The sequence below is a fragment of the Athene cunicularia genome (assembly GCF_003259725.1).
Source record: "Athene cunicularia isolate RWA chromosome 5 unlocalized genomic scaffold, athCun1 chr5_part1, whole genome shotgun sequence".
NCBI lineage: Eukaryota > Metazoa > Chordata > Aves > Strigiformes > Strigidae > Athene > Athene cunicularia.
In genome coordinates, this window is record NW_020799101.1 from 7,847,994 (window position 1) to 7,869,800 (window position 21,807).

The following is a 21,807-nucleotide window of genomic DNA, read 5'->3' on the forward strand; positions in this document are numbered from 1 at the left end:
ACTCACCTTGCATTTTATTTCTCACAGGTTCCTGACAACGTTAGGAGCAGCATTTGAGATGACTGCAGTGGAGAGGATTGAGGAACAACTTGCTAGTCTGTGCATAGCAAAACGTTCTACACTAAGTGAGGAACCTGCTTATTTACTGGATATAGATGTTTCCAAACCTGCTCAATCTGAAAGCAGTCGCTTTGTGGCAGTTTCATGTTCCAATAAGTCAATTAGGGTGTATAACAGGGAAACGTTAAACTTCCTGCGGGAGTACAGCAGCCATCCAGGGATACTGAATGGAGTCCGATTTGCTCACACGTGTGACAGTGTAGTGTTTTCAGCATGCAGTGATGGTACAGTAAAATGTTGGGATATTCGTTTAGCAGCTCAGAAAGCTGTGCAGGTGTTTAGTGGCTATCCTTCCAACATTTTCATCAGTTTTGATATCAACTGCAGTGATCTTATCATTTGTGCTGGAACGGAAAAAGTTGAAAAGGACACGTTTCTGGTGTTTTGGGATGCAAGAGGCGTTACAAACAGTGCCAGCACAACTAAAGAACCCTTGGGAGTCTATTCTGAAAGTCACAACGATGATATCACTAAAATTTGTTTTCATCCTATCAAACCCAATTTGGTAGTTTCTGGGTCAACTGATGGGTTGGTTAATGTGTTCGACATTAATGAGGATAATGAAGATGATGCTTTGATATCAACTTGCAATTCAGATTCCTCTGTAAGTTTTATTGGCTGGTCTGGGAAGGACTATAGGCAGATCTACTGCATGACACACGATGAGGGATTTTGTTGGTGGGACATTGCTCAGTTAGATACAGAAGAACCAATAACGCTGTTGCACGTTCTGGACGTCAGAGACACAGTCTGCATTGAAAACGACAGCTTGCATTACCTGGTAGGCGGCTTGTACCACAACAAGGCAGACAAACTCTTTCTCATTGGGGGAACATCCACAGGAAGCATTCACCTGATCAGCTGTGGCACAGCAGGACTGAGCCTGGCGGGCACCCTTCGTGGGGGACACTCTGCTGCTGTTCGCTCTTGCTGCTGGAACCCGACAGATGAGTCTCTGCTGACGGGTGGAGAGGATGCTCAGCTGTTGCTATGGAAACCCGGAGCTGTGGAAAGGTCCCTCGCAAAGAAAGCATCCATGAAGATAGCTTCTTCCGTGCAGAAGAGAGTAAGAGTTCACAACAGCTCCCTCAAAAGCAGGAAAAAGTAAAATTCTGAAGATGGGAGTCTCTGCTGTGTAGAGCTTTCCTGGTGTTTAATCTCTTGGGCAGTACTTGGCTGTGCTTTATTTGGGGGTATTCAGTGGAAAGAACCACGATGCTTGAATTCTACCTGGGAATGCGTTTCAATCATCAGAAGAATGCCTTTCTTTGTTTGGTTTTGTTTTTGTTTTTTAAGTTGCTAATATTAATCAGAAAAGAGTAAATGTTTGCTCTTGAGCTCTCAAACAATAGATCTTAAATCATATTATATAAAAATGTTTCTGTGGTTGTTTCATGTCTCAGCCAACATTTTTAATGTGTAATATAGGCCTGTGGCTTGCATAATTTGTTACCTTTCCACTGAAATTCCCTGGCATGTTTTAAAAGCTTTTGTATTTCATGCTGTATTTTGCTTTCTTTACAGAGAACTTAAATTGCTCAATATATTAAAAGATTTTATGTCACATCTTAGTGCCTGAGGGAATTACTTCTTGATGAAACAGAAAATAAGTCCTGTTTTGCACTGTCATATCACTGGTTTATAACAAGCTCATAAAGAAGCAGTTAAAGCCATTATTTTTCATAGCAAAGATATGAATGTATTCAACCAAAGAGGAGCACGTGATTCCAAGCAGCTAATTTTTAAGTGTATGAGAACTGTTAATCTGACATTATTTCCTGCGTGAAAAGACCCAAGAAGCTTGCAAGCAGCTTCATTCTCTCCTGGTAAGTGCATCTCGGGGGGGGGGGGGCGAAGACTGGGCAGATCTTCAGTGGGTGGAAGAAATTGATAGGTATAATTACACCAGGGGTGCTTAAAATCCCAAATCCTGCATTTGAAATAAGCAAGCATTGGGTGCTAAGTGGGAATGTTAAAATCAGAAATGAAGGCTGCCTTCTGAGACTAGTTATAGAGTAACAGACCAGTATGAGGAGACTTTTTTAGAGGTTAGTGTGTGTCCTTTAAGAAACGTGTCTCTCTGCAGAGAGGTTTTAAGCTTATACACCTCCCTAGGACAGCTTTGGTTTAGTATTCCATCAAATATCTATTAAGTGGTGCAAAAATTGCTCTGTACTTCTGAAGCAGTGGAGTCTTTATGCTTATTCTGTTCCACTGGCAGGCTCCAGTCTGGATCTGCACACACAATTACCTTCAGCCTTCTGAGGACCATCGCAGGCGAATGGTGGTGGTAATTATGCTGCAGTTAACATATGTGGACTACAACTGAAAACAGCACAAGAGTATTTAAGAATTGCTATATGTTATAGAATAGTTGGCAGAGGAATTCAGGGGGGGTTGGTTTTATTTTTTTGCCTGAGGGTAGAGAGCTAATTCTTTCAAAACAAGTTTTGAATGTCAAGTTTTGAGGATTAGCCTGGAGTTCAGAAAGGATTTCTGAGATACAGAAATACTTCTGATATACGGTTACAGCTGTGCTGGAGATGTCTTAATCATCTCTGGAAACAAATCCTATTTATCCAGAAGTATCAAGTTTCCACATGATATGTTTTACAAACTGTTAATGTCCTTCAGCCACAACTCTGAATCCACAGTTGTTTTAGGTCTGCCTGCTGATGATAATTGAGATGATTCACTTGCTTTTGTTACTGTTGCTTATTTGAAAGTGCGGCTTCCATTTAAAAATCACATTTCTCTAAACTTTTTTTTTTTATTACTTGTGTTAAATTAAAGTTACGCCCAACATCTTTATCTGTTGCTTTTCAAATTACTTTGTGCTATTTTGAGACAACTCGGGCAGTGAGTGTCAGGGCTATGACGCACCTGGATCATGTGTCCTTTCAAGATTTATTCTCCCAGGTGACTAGCTATTGCCTGTTTCTGTGGAATTCAGTTTTGTAACCGATAGACCAAAAGCTTCAGCTCCCTCTGAATTTACAGTAATGCCCTCACAGACATGACTTGGTTCAGTACCAGTTGTGAGGGTGGGGAACTAAAGGATGATTCTGAGGCCTGTTGCACTGCTTTTGTGTGTTTATACACTCTTTTCCTGGTATCTTGACACTCGGTGGAGTAGGGTCACTGGGTCTGTCTAAGCCTTGATTTCTTGAAGATGGTGTTGTGTGCTACATACAGAAATGCACAGCGAGGGAGCTTCTGGTTCCCTCTGCCTGCTTTCAAGTGTCCACTGAGCAAGATTCTGCTGTGCTCTGCCAACTGTCTCTGAATTAAAGCAGCAGAGAGGGGAGCTCTGGTAGTGAAGTGTTTGAGGTACACAACTTGTGTCTGTTATCTTGCTTCTGAATTTGATACATAACAAATCAATATCCATCACAGTTAAAATGCTTTTTTTCTCCAGGAAGTTGATTTCTCCCTTTTACATACATCAGTAGCAATGGAAGGGGAAAAATGTATGTGCATATCTTAAAATTCTGCAAAAGCACAGCAGCTCTCAGGAGACTCAGGCTTGTATTGCCTCTGAAAATACTTGATTATTTTCTTTTTCTTTTGTGTTGACTTAATTTCAGGTTAATATCCATAAAATAAACATAGATGGAAACCACATGTTAACAAGTAGTTAGCATTGCTTGCTTCTGTAAACTGCAAATGCTATTTTAGAGACCACAGAGCACAGGCAGAAAACATATGTCATCGTATAAATAATAATTGTCTTGAAATTAGGCAGGTTAACATGTCTGACTGTATGTAATCTCTTAGGTTAGTTTTGATGTCTCTAAGTTGGCTCCAGCATTGTTAACATATTTGACCTTTATAAAACTTATGTAACTGAAACTATGTGCTAGTAGCAGGCATCCAGAAATCATCACCATGTGAATTGTTTAACCCCAGGGGAAGCTTTCATTCCGGAAGCAGTATCAGATTTTTTTCTAGTAAATGAAAAGCAAAAATCCAGATAGACTACCTCAGTGCAGAAAACAGTGTCCATCTTTATTCAGAGGTGATAGTAAACCTGTTGTACAATATTTCTGAGCAGCAGGAGATTATCCTGCTGCAAACACATGAAAATAAACTTACTTGCATTTGGCACGTTCCTAAATTTCCTCTTTGTTTCTTTTTTTTCTCTGTAAGTAAAATCCAACACTTGCATGCTCACCAAGGTTGTTTAAGGTGTGCTCCTATTGAATACGAGCTTGTTGCCTTTTCCTGAAGTAATGTTTTACTATTTCATTTTGTTGCAGTAAAAGAGATGTCAGGATGGCATCCCATAGTCAGTGGGTGTGGAGGTTTGAACTCAGCCGGCAGCCACCTCCACTTCCCCCCCTCTGGTAATGTGGGGGAGGGACAAAAAGAAGAGAATTCATAGGTTGAATAAAAAGAAAGAACTTACTAAATATAACAAGAGAACAACAGTAACAATAGTGAGTCCAAAAAGAAAACGGTTAAAATGCGGCAGTGACTTACTGAGCGTGGTGACCGCCCCCCACAGCAACAACATGGCCCGAGGAGCAGAGAGAGGGGAGAGAGTCCCCCCTATATCCCTGGGCATGACATCACACGGTATATAATACTCCAGTGAAAGTGAACTCCATCCTGGTCGAAACCAGGACAGTCTTCACCCCTTATTCCATACCATTGACGTTATTATCAGGTTTCCAAATATATCTTAAGGAATCGCCACCCCTTCCCGCCCCCCGCCCAGGTCTCACAGATATCATTCCCTCAGTCTATAGACCATCCTTCCACAATGTTTGCTGAGTTCATGTAGTCCATAACTTCAGGTTCCATCTGTTGTGACAGTCTGTAAGGCTGAGGAATGAGGTGGAGTTGGCTCAGTCAGTGGAGCCAGGAGGCTTTGGATGTGGCACGGGGATGTTGCAAGGCACCAGTTGCCATAACAGGGTTATTTGACAGTCCGGTTTCATTGGCTGTTCTCACCTAAAATCAAATCTCCCTGAGACTTCACCTTGTTCAAGTGCAGCCTGGGTCAGTCCATGGCAAATGGTGGGGATGTGTTTCCACCCCTGGGGCAGTCAGTTCCAGGTGTGTTGGACACCCCTCCAGGTAAAAGCAAACTGTGGCTGGCATTCTGTTGCCAGAGGGATGGAGAAAAATGCAGCAGTGGTATCCATTGTGGTGTGTACTGGTTCTCTCGAGTAGAGAAATGATTGTTCCTTATAGCAAAGATTTTGGTCTGTGCAGGTGGGGTGTAGGACAAGTTCTCTTTAATTTACTGGACATCTTGAGATAATTGTTTCACAGCCGCAATGATGGAGGAAGAGACACTTTCTTCATATTGTCATAGTTGACGAACCAGTTCATCCACTTTGGTCCCTCTTCATCTGTCAAGTCCATTAGTGCTAATGCACTGGCATATGATGAGGGAGTGCTCTGTACAAAAGCCCTCCACATGGGCCGGGTGGATCGGACTTCATCTGGATCTGTGGGTGGCCGTGCATTATCTGGGTCATGGTAAACTACCCCCCGCACAGCCAGCTCCCTCAGCTATTGAATGCCTCTTCCCATAGTGCTCCACTTACTTGGTCAACATGTCAAGTTATCCTTGAAGGGATGGATACCTCTCCCTCACACTTGACAGAATTCACTTCCAGAGACTTAAGATTTTGTGTCTCTTTTCCAACGGCTTTGTCAATGCTCCCTTCCCTAGACAGGGATCCCAGCTGCCTCCCCTCCCTGCCCTCTAGTTCCATGCCACTGGCCCTGCTATCCCAGCACCGCAGCAGCCAGGTAATGAGTTGCTCAGCTGGCTGGCAGCTGAAATCTTTTCTTATGTCTTGCAGCTCCCTCAAGGACAAGGACTGGGTGACTGTCACTGGCTCTGCCTCCTCATGTTCTCCTGATGCGCCTGGTTCAGCTGCAGCGCCCGTCCTCAGCCTTGTAGTGGCTGCAGTGTCTGTTACTTGGTTACTCTTAAATAGTAGCTTAACCATAAACAAAACCTGAACCACGTGCAGGAAAACACTAGCTTCTAAGAGCACAGCAAACATGTTTCTGTCAACATTCCAAAGATATCTGAACTCCCCAGATTTCTCAAACACAACTGTAAATAGCTTCAGGACCGATGACCACACGCTGTCATAGATGAGCATCACATAGTTAACTCGGCTCTCCTGGCAGGTGAGGAATGGCATGGGAAACACGTGTTGCAAATGAGGTAAGATCCTAAGGAGCCAAGCAATTCACATTTCACCCATCTTGTTATTTCAAACAAAAAGAAAAAAACCTCAGGGCCCCAAGTTGGGTGCTAAAAACTGTGGAGGTTTGAAGTCAGCCGAGAGCCAGACACCACATGGCTGGCCCTTCACCTCCCCCTGCGGTGAAATAGGGGAGGGACAAAAGAAGAGAATTTGTAGGTTGAATAAAAAGAAAGAAATTACTAAATAAAGCAAGAGAACAACAGTACCAATAGTGAGTCCAAAAAGAAAACAGATAAAATGAAGCAGTGGCTTACTGAGTGTGGTGACCGCCCCTCACAGCAACAACACGGCCTGAGAAGCAGAGAGAGGGGAGAGAGTCCCCCCTAAATCCCTGGGCATGACATCACACGGTATATAATACTCCAATGAAAGTGAACTCCATCCTGGTCAAAACCAGGACAGTAGGTGATGCCAGCAATTATTTCAGTAGAGTATAGGGTTTGGCCCACACTTTGGGATTGTGGTGAAAATTCTTTGATGAATCTAAAGGTGTCAGTTCATTTCTAGATGGAATTTATTTAGGCAGTTGTCAGCCATAAGCTATTTTGTGGCCAGCTTGTATATGGCATGTGTGTTTAAACGGACATAACGGCATATCTGTATTAAAATCCTAATTAGCAAAGACGGTGATATAAGAAAACGTTTTAAATAGAAAGTGCAAGCTTTCAAACTATGTTTTTGAATGGCAGCTTTCTCTTGGCTAGTGATCTTACGGGGCTCTATAGGTCATGCTACTGTGTGAAGCAGTATGTTTTGGTGCAGAAAGAGGCTTTCAAAGGCGTTAGAGGCCAGGCACCTACGCGCTCACATAGCTGCATCTTGTGCTTTGCGGTAAGGCACCTTGCCCTCCCCTCTGAGGGGGCCAGCCCAAGGGGAAGGGGGCTCCGTATGGATGCAGTTAGTTGCCGTGTCAGTTATTCAGCAAAGCTTTTGTACTCCTAAACAGATGGATGCTTTTGGCCCACCTCACAAAGGTCATCTGTGTTTGCCGTTGCTCATTTGGAATTGCTTCTCTCCATCCCCTCAAAATGGTCTTCTCTTACTTGGCTGCTTGGTCTTTTTTTGGGGGGGTAATAGTGAGTTGTATCTTGATACCTGCTTTTCTGGAGGGGCTGAGCCCTGCCCTTTCCCCCATGCGCTCCCCTGTCCTGTGCACAGACTGCTGGACTCTGCACTTCTTATTACACCAAGTAGGGGGTGGGAAGCAGAGAGGGGAAAATAAGGGAGGTTGGCCCCTGTCAACAGGGTGTCTGTCGAGGGAAGCTTCTCAGATAAGGAGTCAGACCCTCTATCTTTGAAATACGTGTAACTGCTTGTTCTTGAGCTTGATGGAAGCAGGATGGGACCTTAAATTATGCAAGATGTAAACAACAGTTCAAGCCAGTTCCAGTTTGTCCATGAGATGAACACTTTGGCAGTGCAGTGTGCAAGAGAAGCAGAAGGTGTTTGGTCACGGGGGCTGGATATTCTTAACGGCTGCCAGTGGTGAGGAGAGCCACTGGTCAGGCCACAACTGATACCTCTACCCTGCAGGAGCCAGTGGACTTGGGGATGTCACATGCCGTGGAAAAAAGGAAGGCAAAAGTGAGTGTGGTGAGGACAACGCAAGGTAACAATTCGATCTGTGAACTTACAGCTCTCTGTCAGGTGATTATACAGTGCTCCTTTCCTTGGTTGCTTACCAGAACTATTTGCAGATGGCCTAACAACCAATTGTGAGGATATCTGGCAACTTCTTGTCTTCTGTTCCCCTTTTCTGTACCAGATTGCAAACTGGCACAGGTATTTCGGCTGATGGGAGTGGGGTGGGGGTAACTTCAGTTACTGCTGCTGCCGGCCTGGCCTCAGCTTGCTGTCATGGTGTTCTGTCCTACATGGGTTCAAGACATGCATTTCTTCAAATTGTGCATCCTCGTGCCTTTAGATAAGTTGAAATCTGTATTTTGAAAGTTCTCTGCTTTTCTGAATACAGAATGTCAGAAAATATTATTGTATGTACTCCTGTTGCTATCTTGGCACCAGTATTTTTATGGGAACATGTTACATTTTCAGTTCAGTATTAATTTCAGTCTTATTCTCTCATGGTCTGAATAAAGATTCAATGCTGCTAATATCCCATAAAGGTGGTACTTGAGCAGCCTGTTGCCACAGGAACTCAGAACTGGCAATGAGAAATGCTGGGAGGAGTTCAGGAGAGTTCTCAGTACTAATTTAAAGTCATAATTGAGGAAGTATAGTAACAGTGGAGAAAAAAAAGAAGGTCCAGGGAACTCCAAGACAGAGTGGATCACCAATGGGGCTGTCACACCCCAGGCAGCACACTTGGTATTACTGGTCCTGACAAGCGTGTTAGACTGCAGCTGAAGCACACAGACCCACAGTTCACTATTCTGGATGTTTTTAATATAGAAATTCTTAATTACTAACAGAGTTGAGTACCTGTGAGTACAATGTATGTCAACACTTGCTACTTCAGATCCAAATTAAAAAAATACAGAATACACACACAGCAGATGAAGTAGCTGAAGGGACTCAGTGAACTTTTACTGGGGCTTCTGGGGGCTGCAATGCCTCTACATCAAGTACAGTGGTTCTGATTTCTGTCTTTGGTTTCAGCGCTGCAGATCTATGAAGAACAAAGGCAGAAAGGTAAACCACTAAAGTGTTTGGAACACTTCCTTAAACTGTAATTATTCCCGCCAACATTTATGCTGTGCTATTGGATGTAAAGTTTGCATTCAGAGTTTCATGTCTCTTGTTTTAGAGAAAAATGCTTTATTTTAGGTGCTTTTGTTTCTGCTTATCAGAAGCAAGAGAGGAAGAAGTATGGACCCTGGACTGGAAATTCTGGCTCTGTCAGCAACCACCCAGCTGCACATGCCTCTGAATTACGTTCCTGTGTTTGAATCTGGTAACAATTGAAGATGTTTCTTGGGTATTTCAGCATTGCAAAGCCTGCAATACTCACCAGCGTGCTGCAGAGGATACTCAATGATACGTGAGCTGATTGCCACATCTTGAAGGAAATTGAGTCTGACGTGTTTTAGGATGGGAACTATTACTTATAAATGGAGATCTCAAAATGTTGTCTTAGAATTCTTGGACATCTAGAGAATGAATAGTGTAACATTTTATAACAGTAATTAGGGGATTCATTTGAAGAAGGAAGTCTCAAGTCTTCACTATAACAATGACCTTGGTGAACTGCCTCAATTTAGGATTGATAAATGAGAGGTCAGGGGAAATGGGGATGTTCCTTGCCGACACACAGTATTTTTTTTTAAAGTTTGTGTAGCTGTAGATTTGCAGTAGGAACAGATAGAAACAGAGTTGCATTTACTATGCTACACTTTTAAAAAATGTATGCTTGGTATACTTGAACATGTAAATGGAACAATTATGCTACCAATGAGCCCTTAGATGTCAAGCAGTTGCATGGTTCAACATTAGATCTTTTTGACAAAACTAAGAAGGGAACAATTATACTTGTCATTATGCCAGTATGGCAGAGACAATACCAGTAAGAAAACCAGTGTCTTGGATCAACTAGGATAGTGTTTGTGCTTCCCCCAAAATCTAGTACTAGTCAACCTAGTTTATTAGAAAGAGATGAACATTTTATAAAACAATCTTGATGGGTAAATGAAGACATATAACAATGTGTGGGTCAGAAGGAATACCTCTGGATGGCAAACCATCAACAAGGTAATAATGAAGATCTTGGGTGGTCTTCTATATGTGTGTGGTATTAGAGTGACAAGAAGATTAAATGATTGTTGGAATTAATTCTTATAGTTGGGTTGAATTTATTGAGTCCTAACTGTTGCAAATAGTAGAAAGTATGAAGGCAATTAAGAAATGTAATAGGAGCACACAGGCTTCTTACCACATGCCAAGGAATGAATGGTGGCATTTTGTTAAAACATCTTGGCTAAAATAAGCCCAAATCCTTATTTATTTTTACTCGTGTTATTATTTTAACATTTCTGTTGTGGTTTATTGCCAGGATGCCTAGACAGTGAGTGAACTGTAACTCTTGGTTGTTATGAGCTAGCTCGGTGGCAAGTGCAGTGAGTGAGACCTTCTCTTCCCTTTATGCATTCATCTGCCACCCAGGACACTTGTGTTTCCCAGTTTTCACCTTTTGCACCAGATGTTCTAAGCCTGCATCTTTATTATATTTCATTTAAGAATTTGCTCCCATTTATTTTTAAACTGTTTGAAAATGCCCCAAGACTGCATTCAAATGAGACATAACTGAAGTATTTGTGGTTTCTTACAGGGATGTGTAATGTATTAGACACATTTGCTGATCACTAGATTGATTAACATGGTAAAGTTAGCACATAGAGAATTACCTATATATGCATTAATATGGCTGTTTTAACTGTCCTGTCAATACTCCTTAAATACATCAATAAAAAGTCCCAGGACTTGATTATAGTTGACAATTTCTGTAGGTGTGGGTGTTTTTAAAGAGTTTCGTTTATGAAGCAATTCTGAAAAGCTCCATAGTATCTTGTAAATGAAAAGCCAGTGTTTTCCAGATGGCTCTATAAATAAATTTGGTAGATGCAGAAATAAATAAAGGTATTTCAGGAGCTCCAGGCGTGTTTTTGCACATAATGCTATGGTGAGCTAACAGAGGAAACGAACTTCCTTCTGTTTGCAAAATATAAAAACCCTCAAGTTCTTAACGTTTTTTTCCACACTGCTGGGCAAGTTAAGCTATGCTGCAGGTTTTTCTTGTCGATCACAGGTTTCCATGTGTACCATGTTCATGAACCCTCCTACAAAACCTCAAGACCACAGTTAGCCCTAGACAGCTCATGCAGATGCAAACCAGAGTGTTCTGCTGGGTCGGAATCCAAGGCATAGGAGAACAAAGCATACACATGGAACTGGCCTGGAGCAGAAAATATGAAGAGCAGTTACTGCTGTGTTTGTGTCATCTTTCCATTCTTTTTTGCTATTTTTTAAAAGTTGGTTTAACTTACTATGCAATCTGGGGTCATCTCACTACAAAAGAGGAAGAGTTACTGAAGTTCTTGAATATCTCTGAGAACCTTCTGTATTTGTTCCCTGCCTTGCTCTTCCTGATCTCAAACTATTTCTGTTCTTTAGGCAAAGCTGAACTTGACAGTTACCAGGATGATTTCCAGCTCGCCAGCGCAAGCACTGGGACAGCACCAAAGAAGCAGGAAACAGTTTTAAAATCAATGTTTTTAATCCCCAAACTGCAGGAATGTTACTGAGTGCTCTAAAAGCAGTGTTTTGCTTGCTGACATTTTGGGCCATGTGGCTTCATGCAGCACACTGAAAAGGGTGGAAAGTGCAGTGTTGCACTCACCTGCCTTGTTACCTGTCTGTGAAGGGATCTCATGTGTACACACACCTGCTGAAACGGTGGTCTGAGAGCTACCTGGTGTAACGGATCATGGAGGAGCTTCAGTTGCTTATGAATGTGATCAGCTATCAGAAAGATCTTAATATAGTTGATATTAAAGCAACTGCGTAAGTGCAATAGTCTAAATATACCCTTAGAATAATAAACTATTGCTGATCTTCTGGAAGAAAATGGTGCTCTGTCATTCAAATATTATTTTTCCCAGATTGCAGACAGGATTTAAGTTGGGTTTGTTTTTTGGTGGTTGTTTTTGTTTGTTTGTTGTTTTTTGTTTGTTTTTTTTCCATTATCTCCGGTACAACTAAAATAAACCAGCTTCTCTTGAAAGGTATGTTACATAGTTTTACTCAAGGAGTGAAATTAAAACTTCTAAACTTCAGTACCCAAGCAGAATCTAGGTTTCTAAAAGTGCAACTTTTTTATATCTGTAATATGCATTCTATTTGGTCAAGATTGTTTCATTATTATACGTACCATGAGCAGAATGGACTTAAAGATCATTAATATATCAGCTTGTAGAGAATGATACAAAATAGCATCTCTCTTTAGCTTCCCTAAGAAACTCTTCCCTGAGTGCCACTAACTGGTTTCTAACCTGTGTTCCTACCTGCTCATTTTGTTGGTCGTGGCTGGAGGTACCAGCAGAGGCCAAAGCTTCCCTGTACAGATAAACAGCTCTGTACATGCTGTACCTGGTGCTGTATGGATAAGCAGTGAATTGTCCTGCCAGGGAGCTTGTCGTTTAAGTGTGTCTAACAGAGCGGACATTGTCTTTTTCATTTACAGACAGGGAAAGTGAGGCAAAAAGCTCCCCAGTTGCACATAATAAATCTCTGCCAGAACTGGATCGGAGCCGAGAACTCCTGCTTTCCTCTGCACCACAAGACTGCTGCTGCTTTGGCCTGTTCTGGAGTTTATGATGTTACCAGCAGAGGTAATTATTTTGTTAATTTAAAGCTTTGAAGCCTCTGTTGAGGTCTAGTACCCCAGAGGATGGAGAGACAAGGAGCATGCAGCTGATGTACTGGAGGGAATAAACCACACAAGAACAGAAAAGGAAGGACAAAGAGATGAAGACAACAGCTAGCCAAGTCACAGTCGTAAAACCAGAAAACCTTAACCTTCCCCCAGCATCTTACCAATTTTTGTCAAGATCTTGCAGACAGGGGTGGCAGGGAGGGAGATGGGTGCATGGCTTTAAAGAAGTCTTGAAAGAGAACAAACTCATGGTTTGGTGGTGGCTTTCTGAGAGTCCTCTGGGAGAATGAGGGGTGGCAGCAGGGGAGAAAGCAGGAAAACGTTCATTTGAAAGTCAAAGAGGCGATAGAAACTCCTACTAGATGTGTATCAGTGAGGCAGGAGTAAGACAGGTGAAACCTGTGTGGCCTGTCATGTGCCCCATCAAGGCTAAATTGCAAACTCAGGGGCTTCTGTAGGCACAGCAAGGGGAGACTGAGGCCCCAGAGTCCTGTCTTCCTACAGCAGAAAGCCTCGGAGAGGTTGCATGGCTCCAAAATGTGCGGTGATGTCGCGATACCTCTGTGGGGTGTGAGACTGAAGCACCGTGCTGCAGGCGACGGGTGGATAAGGATGAACCTTCACAGGACCCAGTGGGCAACTCTTTGGAGGGAGGGGAGGAAAAGGCAAGATAACTGCAAACAAGATGTGCAAGAGGAGCAGCAGCATAGGGGCAGCCAGTGCCAAATGTGACGGGATGGAGGAGGAAGCAGCACTGTTTGGGAATTGGCCAAGACGTCATCCATGGTATTTTATGATGATGCCCTGCAATGTGATCTCTGTTTACATTTTAATAGATCCATTTAGCAAACGCAGTGGTAGGATTCCTGCCAGCTCTGTTCAACCAACTTTGTTTTCCTTGCTAATGAGCACCAGTGGAAGGCAAGCACAGACAAGCAACTGCTTGTGCCAGTCCCACAGGCAGCTGTGCCTGTGTGTGGGGGAAGCGGGGCTCAAGTTTGTGCTTAGCTCAACTTCTTGTCCCTGAGTAAGGATTTCTGCCAAGCTCTGCCCTCAGACATCTTTACACTGTGCACCTGTATGCACGTGTCATTTTACTGGAGTACAAACTGTCCCAGTAAAATGCCGCAGAGCTCGGCCCTGCTTTCTCTCCCCCTGCCCAACCACACACCTCTGAGGCCACATCGCAAATGTCACGGGTTGCCCATTTTGCACAGTTTAGCAGCTTACAGCTGGGGAACCCTGAAGTGGGATCTGCTTGATGGAAGCTTAAGGCAGCTCGGCAGACATGGCAGTGCCTGTGTGACTGCTACACAGCTTCAGTAGGTGGCAAAACATTTCTAATCGCAGAGCGTGGCTCAACTGCAAGTGGTTCAGGTTGAGTACAAGCAGCAGAAACCTGTTCAGAGAGAGTCTGTTGGTAGAAAACTCCAGACTGTGATCCTAAGTAGCCCTGAGATAAAGTTGGATGGAGGCTTTTTACCATGGGTGATGTTAAAGCAATCTTGTTAGGTTTTTAAGTGCTTTTGTCCCTAAAAAGCCAGAGGGGAGAGCATTAACAGTGAGTCTGAGGCATGGATATGAAGGAGATGGCATGAACTGAGAATGGGGCAGAGAGAGGCTATCACCTTCTGACCTCTGTTGTAGTGACTTGACTTGCCCACTCTGCTCCTCTGTGGATTTTATAAACAGTGGTAGCTCTTAATACCATGCAAACTTGGGGTAACAACATGAGGTCTATACAGAAGCCAAGGCTGTGCTTCACTGACATTGTTCATTATGTAAGAAGACCTGATAAAATAGGTTTTCATTTCACTTAAGTTGAATAAACCCATGAAGCTCTCATGCAGGTCTGGTTGCTAACAATTTAGTAGTGTTGTATTTAATGCTGTAAAGGCAATGACAATGAAAATTCATCATTCTTGGAAACCAGGGTAGGTCTTAAATGGTTGTGATCATCATAGCCTCCATCACAGGAAGGCTGGAGAAGATGGTTTTTAGTTCTGTATCGGGTCTGGCTGAGGTAGAGCTGATTTTCCCCACAGCAGCCCTCCCAGGCTGTGCTCTGTCTCGGTAGCTGGAAAGTTGTTGATAACGCACCAGTGTGCTGGCTACTGCTGGGTGGTCCAGGCGCAGCATCAGGCCTGTCTCTTCAGCATTCCCCCCGTCACTATAGGCTGGGGGTGTGTAAGATCTTGAGAGGGGATGCAGCCAGGACAGCTGACCCAAACTGACCAGAGGGGTATTCCATACTGTGTGGCGTCTGCTCAGCAACAAAAGCTAAGAGAAAGGAGGAGGGGTGGGGGGCACTTGTCATTATGACATTTGTCTTCTGGAGCATCTGCCACTCCTACTGAAGCCCTACTTCCCAGGAAGTGGCTGGACATCACCTGCTGATGGAAAGCAGAGAATATTTTGTTTTCCTTTGCTTTCATGCACAGCTTTTGCTTTATTAAACTGTCTTTATCTTGACCTATTAGGTTTTTTCCATCTTATTTTCTCTCCACCCTGTCCTGCTGAGGGAGGGGAGTAGTAGAGCGGCTTGGTGGGCACCTGGCATCCAGCCAAGATCAACCCACCACAACAAGCACACGTTTAGGTTTTCCCCAGGCCATGGAAACCACAAGACACAAACCCTAAAACCTTCTGAAAAATGTTAATTGGGAAGCAAAGTCACATATTGCCTTCCTCTCCCTTGTATACTTCAATAACATGGGAAAAAACCTCCTCACACAACTGCAGCCCTCACCTCCTGAGATACTCTCAGGTGGAGCGAGGGCAGCTGTTGCCCTTTCAGAAAATGGTACAAATCGTGCAACGCTGCCTCTGAACGCTTTGTAATATTTATACTATATTTGTATATTATAATGCTTTGTAATAAAATTATACTCTGGGGTGTTTGGGGTGTACCAGTGCAATTCTAAGAGCTTCAGTAACCTGCATTGATGCCAGTATTGCACGGGGCCCTTGCTGAGGTAACTGGTAGGAGACTCACCTGTGAGACAAGGTGGTGGTGGTGATGTCACTGTACCACTTGCACCATGAACCTCCTTCAGACTGTGCTTACTGAAATGGATTTCCTCAGTCCTGGGATGTTGGAAATGAAATAATGAGTTTTTCCAGAAATGAAATGGGGTTGGTCAAGCTGACAGTTCTCAGTGAGACACAAAAGTGATACTCAAGAAAAAAAACGCAACACTAGTTTATTGTAAAAATTGTAGTCATTTTGAGGGCACTTTTGGTGTTCTGTAAGTGGGGTAGTGGTACCAGTGGCTGGACTTTACACTTGACTATGTAAAAGAAACTTACCTAATGTGTTTTTCATCTGGGACTAAGAATTTGCCAATATCTTCCTGTCCTTAGTTAACTTAGCCTGACCTAGATCTAGACTTAGCTCCGTAAGACAACTTTTTCATTAATTTCAATGTTGTCCAAATGTTTGGAGTAGAAATTTGTATTTCAATGTCTTCCCCAATGTTTGTTTTACCGTTGTTTCATTATTATTGAAGTTTTGCATTTGTTACTTTCTCTGTAAGTAAACAAAGAGTAAGTGCCAATATCATTACATACCTGCAAGTTGTAAATCCTTAGCTGGCTTGAAATGTGCACCTAGCAACACAGCCTGCATTAGTAACATAGAAATATACACAACAGACTGAACTCTACAAATAGTTGTAATTTCTCTAGCTTACAGTGCTTTAACTCAAGTACAGTACACAATACAGCTTGCGTACCACTGAAATCTACTCACATATGAAAAACTTCCATCATTAATTGCATAAAACTCAGACTTCGGCCAAATTTAGAATTTCTTATGGAACAGAGGCTCCTGTAAATACATTAGAATTAGTGGTAAAATTAATTAACAGCCAAGAATATAAGTATCTAATCCTGCCACATGTCTGTGAGAACTGTTGAATTCAGGTTTGGTGGGATGACTACTGAGAGTGGGAGTCCTAAACTCAACAACATTTTCCTTGCACAGATCATAATGTAGAGGAAAAAAAAGCGACCCCCTCTCCCCTGCAGCATGTTGTTGTTTACATGTGTATATTATAAATGTCAATTCTCCGTAGAATTATTTTCCACACAACACAATTGACAAGAAGCTTACAGTCTCTCTGAAGTGCATGTGAGTGTGGGCCAGCTAAAGACAGGGTGTCTGCCCTGTTCTGAGGGGTATGTGCTGCTTTGGGACCTTAGGTTCAAATATGATCCCCTAGAAGTACAAGCCTGGCCCTGTGACCTCTTCTCCACAAGACCCTGTAGTCCTTCACCTCTCCCACATGCTGGAGAAAACCACAGGAGAGAAAAGAGAAGGTTGCAAAGAGGGTGCTTATCCCTGCTTGAACAGCCTGTGGGCACTGCAGACTCTGCTCTTCAGTTAATGAGTGCATATAGGAGTAAAATTTGGTAATAACAATATTTATTACAATAATCAACTTATGACAGGATGAATGCCTGGAAGCTGAAATTGGACATAATTCAAATTAGAAATAAGGTACATTATAATGGCAGAGGCGAGAATTAACCATTCCAGCAACTTGCCTACAGCCATGCAAGACCACAACACTGGAAATACTAAAATTAAGACTGTATTTTTTTTTACAAGAAATGACAACTACTCATTTACTACAGCATCATGTTTAGACACTGATAAATATTTTCTTTTTTTCTCCTCAAAATAATTTCACCAACAAAGTACAGAATGGATCTTTTAACTCTTTAGCTAGGAGTATTAACTTGCATTGAATTCTTCTCCCTTCTCTTCCTCCCAGTTGAGAAATTTTCACTGTTGTTAATTCAGTTTAATAATTCTCACAAAGGCATCATGCCCTCTACACTCCCATGAACTCTCAGTTTTCCTTAATTTGAAAGATTAAATGTTTGAACTTCAAATTCAAACACTTAAAAAGATGAAACCATCTCCATTAAAACACCTGTGCTAGCCTGACCTTTCTAAATCTGGCTCTGAAGTGACACTTGAGCCATCAGCAACACTGGATTGTTTCAGAACTGCGTGGATATGGTCCATGCTGCAGGTGCAGCTCTGTGAGTGAAGAATTGCATTTTAGTGTCTTTGTCTTAGTTTTTTTGAATACTTTTCATAATAAAACTACAGACAAGAGCTCCTCTGCACTAAGGGAGGAGCCAAAGGACCTGAAGGAGCCAAAGGATCAAGTAGCTTTTGCAACCACTTCCTTGTTCACTTGGTTGCCTTGATAGCAGCATGTCATGAAAGCATTAACAGCTCTGAATGGATGTTGGAGAGATTTTGTGAGTACCAAAAGTGCAACTTGTGTGAAGAGATAGTGGAGCAATTACCAAAGCGATTGCTGAGGAAGATTGCCATAACTGTTAGTAAAGAATCTCCACATGTAGGTCAGTGTCACCCTAAGTAACGAAGCTCCGGGTTTCACCTTCCAGAGAAAAAACAGGTGCTCCACCTGGAGAATGAAGATATATCATTATTTAAGCAACTACTTCACAGATACCTTAACATTACTGCCTCCTGCTGCTCACTGCCATGCTGGGAGAGGCTCAGCACTCACTGGAACTGAAGGCAGGGTAACACCTCAATTCTGGCTTATAGAAGGTGCCTGTGTGTGCCTGTGGTGTATTTTCCATTTGTTTGGCTCAGGTGTATAATTTTTCAATTTTCAGGAAAAACCTGCAAAACTGCGATGCATCCTGGGACATGGGAACAACCAGAAGCTAGTAAAGAACAGTATAGGGGCCAGTTCTTTCCTCCTTAGAATGATGCATGAATACACTGAAGGTTTTTAACTTGCATTTGTAACAGAGACGAGAGCAGCAGGAACAAAGATATATTTAAATACATACTTCTGTATTTCATAACTAAATTTAAAAGGTGTTAAAGAACAACAAAGTTATGGGTGAAAATGATCCTGAGAAAGAAACGGAAAAGAAATAAGCAGTTCACAGGAAGAGGAGAACTATGAGATGGGAGAAACTTGGCTGTGTATCGCATTGAGTAGTGTTTTTTACAGTCTAATACGTGTATGTTTGACTATGGTATTTTTGCCCCCATTTCCTCTGAAGCCCTGCAAAGAAATAGTTCTGATTAAGCTTAAAACAATGGAGAAATGGGTAGTATTTCTAGAGGAGAGGTATTTTTCACTTACTGGGAAGGTTTCAGAATTCTGCTTGGAACATTGTTGGCCCTGGTTCCTTTCTCTTGTTTATATTTTGGATTTTCAAGTCACATACTGAATTATGCCAAGTGACAGAAGGGAAAATGTCTGTGTGGAGCAGAGTCATGCTCCCACGAGGAACTGGCTTCCTTGGCATATCAGTGTTTTCAGGCACTAGTGACCCTCTGAGTGAAAAATGGAAAGAAGAAAGATGAGCCAGATTTTCAGACAGGCACGCACAATTAAACACATTTGAATGTGCCTTATTTAAGCTCATAAGGGGTTATTTGTGTTTCTCTTCTGAACAGTTTGAGCCTACTGTAACCTTCTTTAATAGCCACAGAGGCTGCTGCCCTCTTCAAGGGCTTGATTAGCTGGACGGTGCTTTCATCCTTTCCAGCAGGGATGTAGCTGCTGACTGGGTAGAATAGATTCTGGGCAGCTGTAAGGCAGGCACTGTAGTTACAAGTTAATAGGGGAAAAACATGAGCTAGACGTAGGATACACATAAAATGCAGGATCTGTGCATGAGTATGGAGCAAGAAGGCGAGAGGCTGAGTGTGATTACTAAAGGCTTCTGGCAGCACACATTTTAGGCTGTGATTACAATTAGCATTTTCATACGAAGTTTCTCTCCCACTTAAAATTTGCAAGACTGTACATATGGCCCATTGCTTCTTAATACAGCAAACATCTGTAGGAATTATATATGCTCTCATGACTTGGCTTACACTTGAATCCAACTTTCTGGGTGAGGAATAACTGATTTTTGAGGCCTCATTTGACCACTGATATAATTCATGATGTTTTTACTCAAGCACACTTGTGCTAGAACAGTAATTTTCTGTACAGACAGAAAAGTTAGTCTGGTTTTATATATACCTATAATAGTGTAAACTACCTAATAATATAAACTACCTAACAGTATAAACCTATATATAGGTTTATACTATTGTACAGCTTCCCAGGCGAGAAAATAAGTCTACATGCATAAACATGTGTCTTAGTGTAATAAACAAAATGGTTCATGGATGCTTTTGCTGAGTGGGGCAATTCAGTGGGAAAGCTGAAGAGGCACGGCTGCTATAAAAATTTGCAAAAAAAAAAAAGTGCAAGAGTAGATACACTTTGTCCTTCATAGTTTATTTAAAAAAAACCTGCAAGGAGGTCAGTACAAGCAGTCCTCAAATCTTTCTTCTGAATTAAAGAACCAAAACAAGGACTGGAATATTGCAATTAGCAAGATATACTAAATTATTGCAGAGTTCAATGAATGCAGGTAGACCACCTGATTTCAGTGCCCATCTTTCTGTGTCCAGGATACATAAGCCAAAGCAAATGGAAACTCCTCTCTATTTAATGGAAAATGTTGATAGGTTGTTTTTTTCTGTAATATTGATTTTTCTGAGCACAACCTTTTGTAAAAAACCCATCATCTCAAGAAACTCTTTGGCTGCATACACCAGTCAATGACACTTAGTCCCATTAGTGAGAAAATGGACAGAACCACCTAGGGAGTCTCTCTTCAAAGAAACAGAAGAAGCTGTTGGAAGACAGGCTGAACAGTCTCATCTCTCACTCAATCTAGTTGGAGATTTTGACCAACAGTGTATTCTGTTTAACCACAGACAATCTGCTCCAAGAGGATGTTCCCATTATGGGGAGTTATACGCTGGTGAGACCTATAAAGCCTCTGGTTTCACAGTTCTTGCCTCCTGGGTTGCTCTGAAATGACCAAATAGTGAATTGCAGGGCAAGATAGCTAACGATAAAGTGACAGAGTGCAATACATGTGGTACAAAACATCTTAAAATACAATGAAATTGGGTTTAACAATAGTTTGTTAAAAAAGCAGTGAACTGTAAAGGAAACTGGGAATGTCAATAACTTTGATTTAGGAAATAATAAAAAGTTGATGGGTTTTGGAGTGTGACCAGTCTATTGGATCCTTAATGAAAATATGCATTCGAGACCCACTGGGAGTCTTCTACATTGGTGTGATGGAGGAAAATACCCCATGATATACTGTGCTGGGTTTTTGTGAATCAGAGAGCTACACAAGGCTAGCTAATGCTAGACTAGCTCTGCACTCAGCCATTTTAGTAAATAGTGTATTTGGAGGAGAAACATCAGAAATTTTTTAATTCTTGAGAATTACTTCCTAAACAAATGGTGTAATTTTTAGGGCCTCTGAATGCAACAGAACAGGTGTGTAATCTGTTGAAGATCATCCATGCAAAAAAGCTAGTACACAGGTTCTAGAAGAATGCAAGTGGGTCTTTCAAAAGCTTTTCCCTTTGATGCTACACACACACACACACACACACACACACATGCAAAGATTCTAACAGAAATATTGTACAAAGGACCTTGAGTCTTGACAATCAAGGACCTACACGTGGAAGCTGTTATCAGCCCACCTGCAGCTTTGGATGGATCAGCAATATAAGGTATGCCCCACTGCACATCCATTCCAAAAAGCAAGAGGGTCTGCGCTCTGAAGAGTCTCCATGTAGGACTGATTTGGGCTAAACGGCTTTGTGGCTAGATCAGTGTTCCCACCTGTAAGAAGTATACTGGGTTTGGATTCCAGAAATAAGTCTGTTGCATGGGAAATGTGAGCCATCCTATTCAGCACAGTTTAAAGTAGCAGCCATCTGTTGGGGTTTATAGAAGGCTGAGAAACACAGGATGTTTACTTTTATTCAGATGTGCAGTGGATGTGCCTTGTACGAGCAGACTTGTTACAATACCAATAAAACAACTGGGACATTAAGCTCAAGATAAAAGCTTGTTTTATGTAGTAAAATTGTACTTGAGCAAGACAGAAAGCATTACAAATATACATGCACACATGCATGTACATAATCATTTAAGTAAAGGTCAGCAGAAAATAGGCCAGACAGAAATT

At 42.1% G+C, this 21,807-nt stretch overlaps 1 protein-coding gene and 1 long non-coding RNA gene across 5 annotated transcripts in view; one reads left to right on the plus strand and one right to left on the minus strand.

Moving 5' to 3' along the window:
- Nucleotides 1-10,522, plus strand: part of WDR89 (WD repeat domain 89) — a 26,071-nt gene extending 15,549 nt beyond the window's left edge. The window contains exons 2-4 of one of the 3 annotated variants that reach the window (XR_003398485.1): nt 28-1,946; nt 8,973-9,005; nt 9,164-10,522. Coding sequence is in view for 1 of the 3 variants with exons in the window: in XM_026849404.1 (XP_026705205.1) it covers nt 59-1,228 (1,170 nt within the window). In the remaining 2 variants the exon portion in view is untranslated. Of the gene's footprint in view, nt 1-27; nt 1,947-8,972; nt 9,006-9,163 lie in introns of those variants that run through there. The other 2 variants (XR_003398486.1, XM_026849404.1) reach the window with 2 other exon arrangements.
- LOC113480556 lies at nt 2,882-19,916 on the minus strand. 2 transcript variants are annotated; one of them, XR_003398488.1, is made up of 2 exons: nt 15,737-19,916; nt 2,882-15,131 (listed from the first exon to the last, which is right to left on the minus strand). It is a non-coding gene; the product is annotated as an uncharacterized LOC113480556 (long non-coding RNA). The 2 variants fall into 2 exon arrangements; XR_003398487.1 differs by having other exon boundaries at nt 2,882-15,134.
- Nucleotides 19,917-21,807: the final 1,891 nt, after the last annotated feature.